The sequence below is a fragment of the Grus americana genome, chromosome 5, assembly GCF_028858705.1.
Source record: "Grus americana isolate bGruAme1 chromosome 5, bGruAme1.mat, whole genome shotgun sequence".
Classification (NCBI taxonomy): domain Eukaryota; kingdom Metazoa; phylum Chordata; class Aves; order Gruiformes; family Gruidae; genus Grus; species Grus americana.
Window position 1 is genome coordinate 29,578,923 of NC_072856.1, and position 13,281 is coordinate 29,592,203.

At 44.6% G+C, this 13,281-nt stretch overlaps 1 protein-coding gene across 4 annotated transcripts in view; it reads left to right on the plus strand.

The window, feature by feature from the left end:
* MAPKBP1 (mitogen-activated protein kinase binding protein 1) overlaps positions 1 to 13,281 on the plus strand; it is a 103,376-nt gene that overhangs the window by 47,361 nt on the left and 42,734 nt on the right. For all 4 annotated transcript variants that reach the window (XM_054827296.1, XM_054827300.1, XM_054827299.1 and 1 more), the window contains exons 4-6: positions 6,531 to 6,593; positions 7,195 to 7,252; positions 10,492 to 10,662. In XM_054827296.1, the coding sequence (XP_054683271.1) occupies positions 6,531 to 6,593; positions 7,195 to 7,252; positions 10,492 to 10,662 (292 nt within the window). The remainder of the gene's footprint in view (positions 1 to 6,530; positions 6,594 to 7,194; positions 7,253 to 10,491; positions 10,663 to 13,281) is intronic.

The window sequence follows — 13,281 nt, forward strand, 5'->3', positions numbered from 1 at the left end:
GCAAGTTGCCTGTTTTCCTGGATGTCATCAGATCACATAGGCACTGGTGGGTTTTTTCCAGAGGTGGTGAGCATTTTGAGGCTCCCATATTTGGAGATGTAGTATTTGTTCTCTGCACGGCTTGCTCTTCTGTCTCAGTCCACTGAAGGTTGAATGGGAAGTGAGCAGTCACCTCAGCTGAGGAGACTAATCAGAGCGCTATCCTGGGGTGTTGTGCAAAGCAAATGACTGGGCAGAGACAGAGGCTCTTGGGCTCCTTCATCTTGTGTTCCCTCGTACTGGACATGTCTGCCCTATCAGTCAATGCAATGGGTGGTGTGAATTCAGTAGGCTGAAATGGTGGGGGGAGCAGAGAGTGCCCTTGTTCATTTGAGGATTATCCCTATAAATTCTATAAACCCAGTGATTTCTGCTCTGCCTTCTTGTAGTCTCAATTTACTGGGCTGCTCTCCCTCTTCTTGTGCATGAGTGCCCACTGGCTTAAGATATCTCTGAATGTCAAATTTCTGGAGGCTGGGAGAGTAGTCTGGACAAGTATCTTAAAAGCCACCCTGTTCTTCCTTAGGCCTGGGCCTTTGGAGGCATGATATTGGACTTTAGTTTGGCCTGGTGGTTTTTGGAGCAGAGCCTTGTTCTGTGCTGTGTTTGAGCTCACACACCTGCAGATTTGGGGTGCCACTCAGCCTTTTAAACAGAACAAATGTGTCTCTGGTTGGCAATCAGAAAATCCTACACTATTAATCTAGCAACACTCTAAATGTATCACTCTCTTTTTCACAGTGGGTTTCTTGTTCAGTATTCGTGGCTTTTCGTTAGCCTGTGCTGGTTTCTGAGGCATGAATTTAGCTCCATCTCTCAGGCTCCCACCTTTCCAATCTTCTTGGTCATGGATTGGTGCAGGGAGCTCCAAAGGCTTTTCTGCTCAGGCAGTAACACCCAGATCTTAACCTCTCAACAGATACATCTTTTTTCTCAGCATGCATTTAATTAATATAGCTTGCATGAAAATACCTATTCAGTTACATAGTCAGCATGCACATCCTTTCTCATCACTGTTAACCCACTCCCAGTACTGGCTGTGAATTAAAGAAGCTTTTTGGCAGGAAGAGTTGCCACACAGAAAATTAACACCAGCTTTTGTAGACACTACTTCACTCTGATCAAGCTTCCCTTGGCAACCAGTGCAGCGTAAAAAAGATTTTGTTCTTATCAATGTCTTTTTTTTTTTTTCTTTTTCATGCATTTAGTGCGTAGGAAGCTATTGCGCTCTCATTTGAACAGCTTTGGGTGAGGGGAAGAGAGCAGAGTATGAGCCAGAAATTGAGAAATGGACTGATGTTGAAGGGATGGGACTGTTTGCTCTTTTCATTATTCTTGCAGCAGCATGAAAGGAATATATTGTGGGGAAAAAAAAGAAAGGCAACGTTTGTTTTGACGTCTTAATGGAGTTTTCTTTCTTTCATACAGCATCCTCTTTATAGCATAGGCTGCATGCATTTAGGAGAGGAGGACTTGACCCGAGAAGGACTCAACCCATGAGCTCTGCCTCCTGTCATGTGTGCCACAAGATAGGGCAATGCTGAATTGATGGATAACTTGGAAAGGAATGCCATCACAGGCTTTTGATTTTCCCAAGCCCCCTGGAGGGGAGTGTGGCCTGCAGAGAAAGGAAAGAGGGAAACTGACTTCTGCAGAAATCTGTATTTTATTAGCTTGCTGAAGAAGGGTGAGGAAGGAGGTGGCTGGGGGAAGGCAGCTGAGACTGGAGGGATGTGTGGGGAAACAGTAGAACAGTGAGAAGAGTAAAATGCCCAGGAGCTAGGATTTTGGGAAGAGCAGGAGTGAAGCCACTAGAGAAAAGGCTGCAGGGAGTGACCCACTGCTGCTGACTTAGTGAGTCTGATACTTGGTGTAAATGTGATACTGACGTCCAATTCCACTCCATTCCTGCTCCTATATTTAGCTTAGGGAAATTGGTTCTTTTTTATATTTTGGGGTTTTTTTTTCCCCTCTTGTTGGAGTCAATGGAAACTGCTCTGACACTCCCTTTCGCCCTTCCCCCCGGCTTTGAAACAACACCTGCTTTTTGTCTGCATACATGGTGCACAGTTGTGCACGTATAAGATAGGGCTGTGCCTTCATGGAGGTTTGGAAAGCTCTGCGAGGAACTTTTCACCACTTTCTTGTTGGCTGACCCAAATGGGCTCCCTGATGGAGAGAGCTCAGGTTGCCTGCAAAAACCTTTGACACAGCTGTGAGAGCTGATTCTGTCCTTCCCTTGTGTTTGAGGTTACCTGAATATTCCACAGGAAAGAGGAGAACTGGGAGAGATTCCACAGCCAAGTTGTTTTTAAAAGCTGCTTGCATCAGGAAGATGTACTTGAAAGTTATGGACTGGCATCATAGACCTAGAAATAATACCTTTAAATATGTAATCTATTGCCAATGGCCTCTGCGTTAACCAGCACGCAAACAAACAGGACCCTTGATCTCAGCTGTCTGATAGATGGTTTGTACAGCAGTAATCCATACAGCAGCGAATAGTTTCCATAAACGTCTTGGAAATCAGAATATACTTGTGGATTAAAAAAGTGCTGTGGTCATCAAGCGCTGCCCACAGCTGCAGAGGATGTCGAGTTTGTGCTGAAACAAGGGTGCTAACAATCTTGACCTTCTAAACAGCTGGTGTGTGCCAGGGTCAGTGATTCTCTCTGTAGGTCCCCTTTGAGATGCTTTTGGAGCTAGTCTTAGTTTGCATGTTGGCACTAGCATTTAAAAAGGTCTCTTTAGACAAAGGTGTCTTGAGAACTTGAATTTGTTTTGAAAGCTTCAGTCTGGGAAAGGGGTGGGGTGGGTGGGAGAAGTGATGTGACCATTGTAGAAGTGCAGGTTTGAAGTACTTTGCTTGTTCTAGATCCACGGTTGGAAGCTAGCAACAAAAAGATCAGTGCTCTCTTCCCTTGCATTCTTTCCATCCCTCTGGCTGTAAAATGCTGAATGCAATCTTTTAAACGAGCAGACAAAGGTAGAGAATGGATAGATGGGTGTATGCTCTTGTATGCAATTAATTTTCCATGGTAATTATTTTTATTATTTTAACTGCTGTAAGATTAAAGCCAGCATAAACAGAAAGGTGTAGATACTTTGAGTCTTCTGAGGGCTTGGTAGCCTCACTGGACTTGGAGGCAGCATGAAGTAGGTGGGTAAGCGATCTGACCATTCAGTGTCTCCATTCCCTTTATTTTGCTAGACCAATTTCCTTTGCTGAAACGGAGCATGCTCAGAGTACTAATGGGCTCTGAGCTACCTTGTTTGGGGACCCACTGCAGATTCTGCTGAAGAACTGCTGGCTGCGTGGGGTGGAGGAGCTGCTCTGGGGCCGCACTGAGCTACGCTGTGAGTGAGCAGGCAACTGAGGCCACCCTGAACACTCAGAAGATATTAAAGTACTAGAAATGGTTAACTTCTGCTCATTGAGATGTGCTCTCTAGGATGGAGTGGACTAGAAACCTTCCCAAGCAGTTTGAGAGGGAGCCAGTTTTCAAAGTCAAGTGCTCCTGACTCCCAGAACAGTATCTGTGTCCTGCTGTAAGATTTGCGGTTTGTGGCCTGCCATTTCGATGAATCAGGTGTCCCTGGAGTTGCCTGGAGCCTTCATTGCCCTTGTGTATGGTAGACAGGAAAGTGATGGTGGAAAATCAGCGTGGGACAGCATAGCAGTGGGTAGCTTTTGTTGGGTAGCAGCTAATTTAAGAAAGTAAGTTTAGAAGACTAGTTTATCCTGGCTAAATTACTTTATTAGCATAAAAGATCATGACCAGTTTGCAAGTTATGTTAGTTATTAGCTTACAACTCAACATAACCATGTGCAATCTCGTTTCATTGAGTCTATGAGTTAAAATTACCTTTTTGTGGCATAAATCAATGCATGCTGATCAGTAAGGAGATACTGTGATTTATTCCCCCCCCCAAATATAATTTATTAATTATGGGTCAGACTCAGTGAATCAAGCATCAGGTTATCTTAAGACAAATTTAAAATATCCACGTTTGTGATGGCAGCTCTGGCACTGGAAGCTCTTGGAGCAGTTTGTCAGTTTGCCTTGGTGTGTGAGCTAGGTGGCTCTTACCTTCACGGTGGGCTCTGGACTTGGCTGAGGGCTGGGAAAGGGAGGAAGCCTGCTAGCAGACAGCCCACTCCGGGGTGCAACTGAGTTAAAATTCATTCTTCTAAGTGGCCAAAGGCTCTGTCATGTAAGTTAATAATGGCAAAGCCCTGTACCTTTGTGGTTCACTAGACTAGGAAGTGGTTTGTTTGCTTGCCTGGTTTGAAGACCATGGTTTGTATTTTGCATCTTTCCTGTGTTTTTAGACTGTGTTTGCTTCTCTGAAGTCCTTTTTTTCCTGCAGTTACTCACAATAAAACAGAAACTTAAATTTAAGAGCTGCATAGGAAAGTCTTTGCCAGGACTTTGTGTCTTTCCTTTATTCTTTCTGGTTTTTTGAAGATTATTTTGAGCACAATTCATCCCTGTCATAACTCAGCAGGATTTTGGTCCATTAACCCTATCCAACTCCACATAACGGGGCTTTGCTTTGCTTTTCTGATTAGCCAGAGGCTTGGGATTAGATAGATTTTCACATCTGCTAACTTCCTATTTCATATCTCATGATTTGTGAGGCTTAACCTCCCCTGACTTGTTAATGGATCACAAACCACCTGCTTCTTTACACTAATCCCTCAGAAATATATAGCATAGCTTTGACTTGAAACTCTGCAGATTGGTTCCCTGGGGTAAAAAGTGCAGAAGGATCAATCCTGGTCTGAACAAACTGCTTATTTACACTTTCCCTGTTCTTCCACAAGATTACCTCTCCAACCACGGCTGTTTGCCTTAACTATCAAGAAAGTTTGCTGCTGTTACTGCCTTGACCTTCAGGGTAGGGCATGCGTGGAGAAGAGTAGATGGAATGGCATGGGTGGAGAGTAGTAGAGTAGTCTAAATACGGGAGGAGGCGGCGGGGGCATATCTTGTGAATGGTTGGTGCTTTGGAGGTTAAAGCTTTGGTACCCTCTGACTGTGTCTGTTTTGAGCTAGCAATCTTAATGGAGCGTGACAGCCTCAGCCAAGGACTCTGAGCTCAAGGTCTTGGTGCCTCAGTCCTCCTTTCTGCTCTCTTTTCCATGTCAAAATTTACACTGCTTCTGGCAGGGTAGCCCAGTCAGACCAAGGGAAAGGTCAGCTGTCTGGGCTAGGCCAGAAGATGCCAGGGTTGACGGGGACCTGCGATGTGGCTGAACTGCGTCTGCAGCACTGCTAGCCCTGCCTGCTGCTGGGCAGTACTTCTCCTGTGTGTTTCTCCCCTGGATTGACGTCTGTAGCCTGGCACACATTGTGGGCAAGCCCCAGTGTGATGGTGATGTGAGTGAAGTCCCCAGCATGACAAGGGCTGCTGGCAGTGGAGCAGGGGCATCCCGCAGTGAAGGTGGACCTGGGACTGTCCAAGCACTGGCAGCGTGTACTAGCAGAGGGACAGGCGAAAACCACAATTTCCATTTTGGAGGTGAAGTGAGAGATGGGGCACAAGGTCATCAGAGCAATTGCTGTTCTACCTCCCTTTATTCACTTAACAGTTACACTTTTGGGAGGGCCATGTGTTAAAAATTGTGTGTAGGGTGTTTGTGGAGTGTGGGGAAGGCTCCAGTACCTGGGGCTGCCCCAGGCTGGTCGTGGTGGGCTGAGGCACCAAGGCAATGTGCGCTATGGGAAGGGGAGTGGGGAAGTGGGGCCTCTTCTCCTTCCCTCCCAGTCAGCGACTTTTTGGCTCGCAATGGAGATGATTATATTGCTTACCAGGAGTTTACTACTGCTTGCTTTTGCAGTTCATCTTGCTGAGAGATTTCTGCAAGGCCTCTGAGCAAGTTGTTTATTCAGATATGTCCCTTGGGTCAATAGTTTTTGGTATCATATGTCTCACTTCTCAACTGGTCAGCCATTTCTTGTGCTATACTCAACAGTTTCTCTCCTGTCTAGTGTTATGGCCAGGCACAGAAATTCAGCCCCTCTACTTTCTCTTCCCTTCCCTGTTCCTCTCCCCCTCCACCCGAGAGCTTTTCTGAAAGATCCCTTCTTTCCGACCTTCTTACTCTGGTCCAGGCATGCTGGTTTGGTGCCCAGTACATAGGGCCACTTATGGCAGGGCACATAATCCATTAGGGCCGTTGCACAAACTTTCATGGTTAACCTTTCCGTCCAGCTTGAGCAATCAGAGACTCAGGACTCCTAGATACTAGAAAGGTAATTATTTATGGTACTAGCACATGGTACTCCTCAACATTGTAATTCTCCTCTGGGCTGCTCTGTTCCTTTGTGATTTCTGGTTAATCCCAGCTCAGCTTGTGAGGTTAGGGGATGAACAGCTTTTTGGGGCTGCTTTTGCTGCTGCTCTGCCAGCAGGGATAGCTGTTTGGTTTTATTTATGCACATGGTCATGTCAACTCTTTTTGTTCTCCTGTTTCCTCCATCTAGGTGTGTTGTTGTGCTGTTCAACCCTAGAAAAAACAAGCAACACCATATTCTAAACAGTTCCAGGTGAGTGAAGCTTTAAGCTGGGCTTGCTTTCTGTGGGAGGTGAATTTCCAAGTTTTTTTGGCTTGAATGAAATGCAGGAGCTGCTGTTGCTCCAGGCTAAATCCCCTCAGTGAGAGCTGCCTTGGGGAGAGGCTGCGTGCCAGTTTAATTCCAGCTCCTTCTAATGTGAGGAGCTACTGCCGATGAGGCACCACCTCATAAACATTGTGGTCCCATGAGGAACTGCTAAGAGGCATGACAAGAGGGAGGTCTTACTAGAGCTCCACAATACTTGATTTTTTTTTTTTTTTCTCCACTTGAAACTCTGACCTCATTATTGAAGCCAGGACTAGGATGTGGTCCTGCATCTGGAATAAAGGCATGAGGATGAACCTTCACTTTTGGAGCTTTTCCGGTGCTGTAGGCACGCTGCTTGAGACTTGCCGTGGGGATTCCCTGCTGCCCAAGTATTAGACCTCTGGTAAAGCAGAACCATTGTGTCAGGCTATTATGTGTGTTTTTAGCCTCTTTCCAGTTCATCCCAACCTACTCCCCAATCATGACGTATTGAAATGAAATCATATGTTGGAAATGTTTCTTAGTGTCATTTTCTCTGTTTTAGGAAAACAATTACAGCACTTGCTTTCTCTCCAGATGGAAAATATTTGGTTACAGGAGAGGTAAGTGTGAGAGGAGAGAGGGCACACCTTGTCCATCCCATTTTGAAGCAGGTCAGAGAGTTTTAGAAGAAACAAGTGAGTGAGCTGCCTTGACACAGACAAATCTATTTCAGTGTTGCCTCTCTGGGTGGACTTACTGGGTTATGGGTGGCTTTGGGTGCTACTGCCAGCAGTTTTTCAGTGTGTTGTCTCTGATCAGCTTGGAGACTGGCTCTTCTGGGGTGGCATCTGTCGGCTGAAGGTAGAGTGAAAATAAGTGGAAGGACACGCAGCATGGCTCTACTCGATGAAGAGTACTTGGATGGTCCTTAATCTTGGTCTGAGTTTAGCATTGTCCCTTTAGGATTTCAGGAAGTAACTGAAGCCAGTAACAGCGTCGTGGAAAAAATGAAAAGTGCATGCGGAATGGAGCTTTAGGAATAGCGACAGAAGATGCTGGTGCCTGTGGTTTGGCATTGTGCGTTTGGATAAGGGCGACAATTGCTTCCTCCTTCCAAACATGCCCAAGGGGGAGAATAAGGATGAGTGCACTGTATGTCTGTTCTGTGTTAGAAGTTCAAGACACAGGCTGTGTCATGAGGCTGGAATTGCTGGATGTTAGAAATTCACAGAAATGCTGAGTGTCCCCCATATGGTTGGCCTCAGTTTGCTCTGGTGTGTGATTAATGGTGATTTACCACTAGTCTCTGTGCCTCTGTAAGACGTGGGGAGGGCGCATGTGTGAAACAGGTCCCCTCCTGAGCCTCAGCCACAGAAAACAGAAGTATGTCACAGCCCTGTGTCGGAGCTGACAAGGTGGAGGCTGTTCGCTCCAGAGGTCCCTAGTGCAACCACCGCGATGGCAGCTGTCGTGTCACTGGGAGGCTCCCAAGCTGGGCCCGGATCAGGCCAAGGATAGAAACAACAATGTTTTGGGATGGAGGCTACCTTGACATAGAAAACCTAAGCACAAATTTTCTATCAGAGCATCAGAGATTGTTGTTGTTATTAAATTTTCAGTGAAAGCATGAGGTTTTATAGCTGTAATTTGTTTTAATGCCTCCTTACACTCTAGAAGTCTTAATGTAATAAAACCTTCTTTATATTAAAATTATAATATATACAATACATATATTTTTTTTCCTCCCTGGCGTTCAGTTCTGATGATTCTGGTGCCTTCTTTTCTTTTCTTTTCTTTTCTTTTCTTTTCTTTTCTTTTCTTTTCTTTTCTTTTCTTTTCTTTTCTTTTCTTTTCTTTTCTTTTCTTTTCTTTTCTTTTCTTTTCTTTTCTTTTCTTTTCTTTTCTTTTCTTTTCTTTTCTTTTCTTTTCTTTTCTTTTCTTTTCTTTTCTTTTCTTTCTCTCTTTTTTTTTTTTTACTCTGTAGTGCTCTGTTCTTTTCATGTGGGCTAGGAAAAGTGGTGAAAAATGAAGTGGGTATTTTTTGTACTAACAACTCAACTTTTCAGTTTGAAACTTCATTGGGGTAAATGGCAAGTTCAGATTAAACAAAAAAAAAAGCCTTTCCAGTTATACTTGAAAGCTTTTTTTTTTTTTTAGCCTTGTTGCAAAACATGTCTCCTCTTGCCCTGTTGTAAAACCATTTCTTGTTTTGGTATCCTCCCATGTGTCTGACCTTTGAGTTATTACTTAGTGTAGCAGTGTCCCCTGCCGGTGTCAGCAGTCTCATCTTAGTTCAACCTCTGTCCCATAGGGAAATGCTTTCTGAGTTCACTTTGTCAAGCTCATTTTTAGCAGCCTCATGCTAATTCTGCCTAGTAACACCTTAATTTTCTGCATGGCTGGCTTTTCAGGATGGAGAGCATGGAGGTTAGTCCTTGGCTGCCATACATATTAAATGTCTTATATATTTCAAATCCAGAAGCAAATGGATGGGTTCTTTCTTTCTTTTTTAATTTTTTTTTATTCTTTCTCCCCATGGAGGCACAGATTCCTCATACATGGGGATCACACAGAGCTCACTTTTGGTGAGAATTTCTTAAATGATGAAATCCAAATTCAATTTATTAAGGTCTTGGGGTGTAAGCTAAGGTGCTGGGAAATATATATATGTATGTACATACACGGACATGTATGTGTGTGTTGAAGTACAGCAATTGCTTTGAAGAGCAGCTGATTCAGCTCATTGTAACAGCTTGCCAGCCACCTTGAGACCTGAGCTCTGCCTTGCAGGAGGGAGAGCTGTACCAACTACAGTAAAATCTGACCATGGCGTTTTTCCAGGTCACAAGCAGTTGCGTGGCAAAGCTTTTGAACAAGACAATTAAAACATGCACAATTCTGAGTTTTTAAAGCTTGGACTTCTCCTTGTGATCAGACTTGCCTCTCCCACACAATCAAATGACTTAAAACTGATCAGAAAAGGTACCATTTTGCCATGTTGCCATGGATATGTTATCTCGCAAGCTTCTGTTTTGACAGACTTCAACGTGAAATCGTGAACAGGCTCTTGAGTAGGATTTTCCCATTAGGCATATTTTTGGCTAGCATTTCAGCTCATCTTCTGCACCTTGTTTTATTTTGGTTTAATAACAAATAATTAAACAAAAGAATAGAATTGTCTAGCAGAAGGTGCTGAATTGGCATTTCTGAAGCCTATGACTTTCTGTTTCTCTGAAGAACAAGCGTACAACCGGAGGCTCTGTTCCCTCAATGTCTTTTCCTCTGACGCTACCCTGCCCATACTCTTTCAGGCAGCGTGCATCTGTGCGTTACCTTTGTGACAGAAATGATGACTAGTCTCCCAGAGGCCTCCCTCAAATGGTGTGTGATAGTTATCACAAGTGTCATGTCATGTTTTTGTGTGGTATGACTTGGCTTGAGATCTCGGATGTCCACGTTGTGTTAGGAGCAGAGGATGTGAGAGCCTTTTGGTTCTCTGAGTGCAGAGATATGATCTATTATAATCCTTTTCGTGAGCTGGTTGCGAGTTCTCATTGCAAAGATCAGGGACGTGCATCAAAAGTATTGTTCTAGTCTCTGTTTTGTGAGTAGCATAAGAAAAGGATTAAAGCAGAGGAGATTGTATTAATTCTTTCAGACACTTGTTGAAATGCATATACTCCTTAGGTTATCAGTCTCAACCTGGTCTTTAAAGAATCGAAGGAACCTCTAACCCTATTGTGAATGCACCATCTTAGACATCTTTTTCCAAGCACCCACACATTTACGTGCTTGAATCTGTCAGAAGTGCCCTCGGGGGTTATGTTTCCTGTTCTGTGCCTGTTCTTGTCCCCTCCAGAGCGGACACATGCCAGCAGTTCGGGTATGGGATGTGGCTGAGCGAACCCAGGTGGCTGAGCTCCAGGAGCACAAGTACGGCGTGGCCTGTGTGGCCTTCTCCCCCAGCTCCAAGTACATTGTTTCAGTGGGGTACCAGCATGACATGATTGTCAACGTGTGGTCATGGAAGGTAAGTTCTCTAGGAGATTGGGTGGACTACAGGGTGTTGCTAAATTAAAGAGTGGACAGTCTGACCGTAAACTATTTCAGTTCCATCTTGCTTTCTGCTTTTTTTTTTTTTTTTTTAATTCTGTTGTTGCTGTTTGCTTGTTGACATTCATAGACACAGACAAGTTTGGACATGAGAGAGTGCTATCGTCCCTTAGGGAAGGTCTGAGTCACTTCAGTGAAGGGATATTCTTTATGCTTGTAGACGTGTGACATCTTGCTGTCCAGCCAGAAAAGCTTGGACTTCAAAACCTTGTCAAAGCCTTGCACTTTTTTAGAGGCTTATTAAAAACTGATTTATGAGGTTGAGGAAGGAAACTCTTATCAGCCAGGGATTTCTTTTGTGGCATAGTGGATGCTCTTGGCTTGTTTTGGTTTTGTTGTGTCAGAACATGTGATATTCTGATCCGATCCTTGATGACTGAGAAAGGGAACATAGAGAAGTCGCTGTAGGTGAAAGCCACTCTGTCTGCCACTGGATTGGGGCAGCACTCTGTGGAAACAAAGCCCATGTCTTATCCTCTAGAAAACATGTAAGTGTGTGCTGTTTGTATATTAAAAAAGAAACATTTATTGTCAGTAGGCTTGGAGTATTCTGCATTAATAAATGCTCAAACTTACTCAGCTCCTGCTACCTCTTCAGGTGCTGTAACCTTCTCTAAAAGAGATGCAATTTACAAAAATCCTTCAAAGCATCTGTTAAATCTCACATAATCATGGAATGGTTTGGGTTGGAAGGGACCTTAGAGATCATCTAGTTCCAACCCCCCTGCCACGGGCAGGGACACCCTCCACTAGACCAGGTTGCCCAAAGCCTCATCCCACCTGGTCTTGAACACTTCCAGGGATGGGGCATCCACAGCTTCTCTGGGCAACCTGTTCCAGTGCCTCACCACCCTCACAGTAAAGAATTTACCCTCTTTCAGTTTAAAACCATTACTGCTCATCCTATCGCTACACTCCCTGATAAACAGTCCCTCCCCATCTTTCCTGTAGGCCCCTTTTAAGTACTGGAAGGCTGCTATAAGGTCTCCCTGGAGCCTTCTCTTCTCTTGCAGCTTGTAAGTCTGTGCTCATTTAGTATGTTACTCTCTTCATCACATTTCCTGTGCTGTAATTTAAGATCTCACTGTTAGTTCTCTCCTGCATGAGCTGAAGTTTGACCATGCTATCTTTTTGTATAGCTGAACTGCATAGTGATAAAACGTAAGTGTGTATGTCAGTGTTGAAAACGGAGTGCTCAGCCTTTTGATTCTTTCTAGTTATACAAATGAAAGTAGTGACTTGGGGATGGTCATAATGCATGGCTTGTGTGGGACAGTAGAAGTAGCTTTTTTTTCCCTTGCTTATGCAGGTTTTTCTGTTCACTGTGATCCTATTTATAATTATGTGCATGAGAGCTTGTGAGGTAAGGGCTATCTCACTCTTCTGCACTGAAGAACACTCACTTTAAGCACACATTCCAGACTGTGACTATTGGAAGGTCCAGCTAGCCTTTTTTTTGCAGGCTGGGTACCAAAACTAGAGAGACTTTACCTGACCAAAGTCAAAGAATAAGAGACCAGGATGTGGAAACAGATCTCCTGAAGCACTTTCCCGCACTTCTAACCACAACCCTTCTTCTATCCACTGTGCTGCTGCTTTGATTTCCCTGTTTTTCCTGGCTTGGAGACTTAATCATTTGACTGTGATGGAAAAGAAACCCCCGGTTGTCTGTAGGGTCCCCTTGCTTCCCTAAAGAAAGACCACAGCAACGATCCAGATGTTGAAGTCTTCAGGGGTCCTAAGCCTTTCTCTGTGTGCTGTCTTGAAAGAAGTTACGTTACTGGCTATCCCCCTTACTTTTCCCCCAGTCTGGGTTGGGGGGTGCTCCGTGGTGACGGTGTAGCAGCCTAGACTCCTCTATTGCTGGTTTCCTCAGTTCTGTCAGCATGCTGTCTGACGGGGCCCTCAGCGTGACACGGTTTGTGTGCTGAGGGTGTTGAGCTGGGAAGACTGGGAGCAGCCAAGTCCCTAAAAGAAAGGGTAAAGGAAACAGAGCAAGAATAAAAAGTGGTGCACTGTTGTCAACTGTGTGCTGCATGGTTGAAAACACACCACAGGCAGAGGGGAAAACTTTCTTATTCTCACTTCTACCAGTCCCTGGGGAAAGGCAGCGGGAGGAAAACTAAGCGCTGGTATTGTGGGCAGGGAGCTCCTGCCATCTGATTGTTCTGCTTGGGCAGTATCTGTTCCTGTGTTCTGCCCCTGCCATGTTCTTCCTTCTTTCACAAGCTCTTTGTTGTTTTGAGGTGCACATTTGAGGTGTAGCAGGTTTTATTTTGTCTCTTCCAGTACAGGCATGGTCTTTCTGTGTTTTGGGTTTTTTGTCATGTCTTTAAAGAGAAGATAGAATTCATGGAGGAACCAGTACTGTTTTCCCTGCAGAAAATACCTGTTTCCCCATCTTGAGTGTCTTGCCCTCGTTGCTGCCTGGAGGCTGAGAAAGCTCCTCCTTGTGCTGGCCTAAGTGTGCTTTTGCTGTTTAGAAAGGGAAATGGGTTTGCTCTGAGCTCCCGGTGATTGTGAAACCAACATGTTT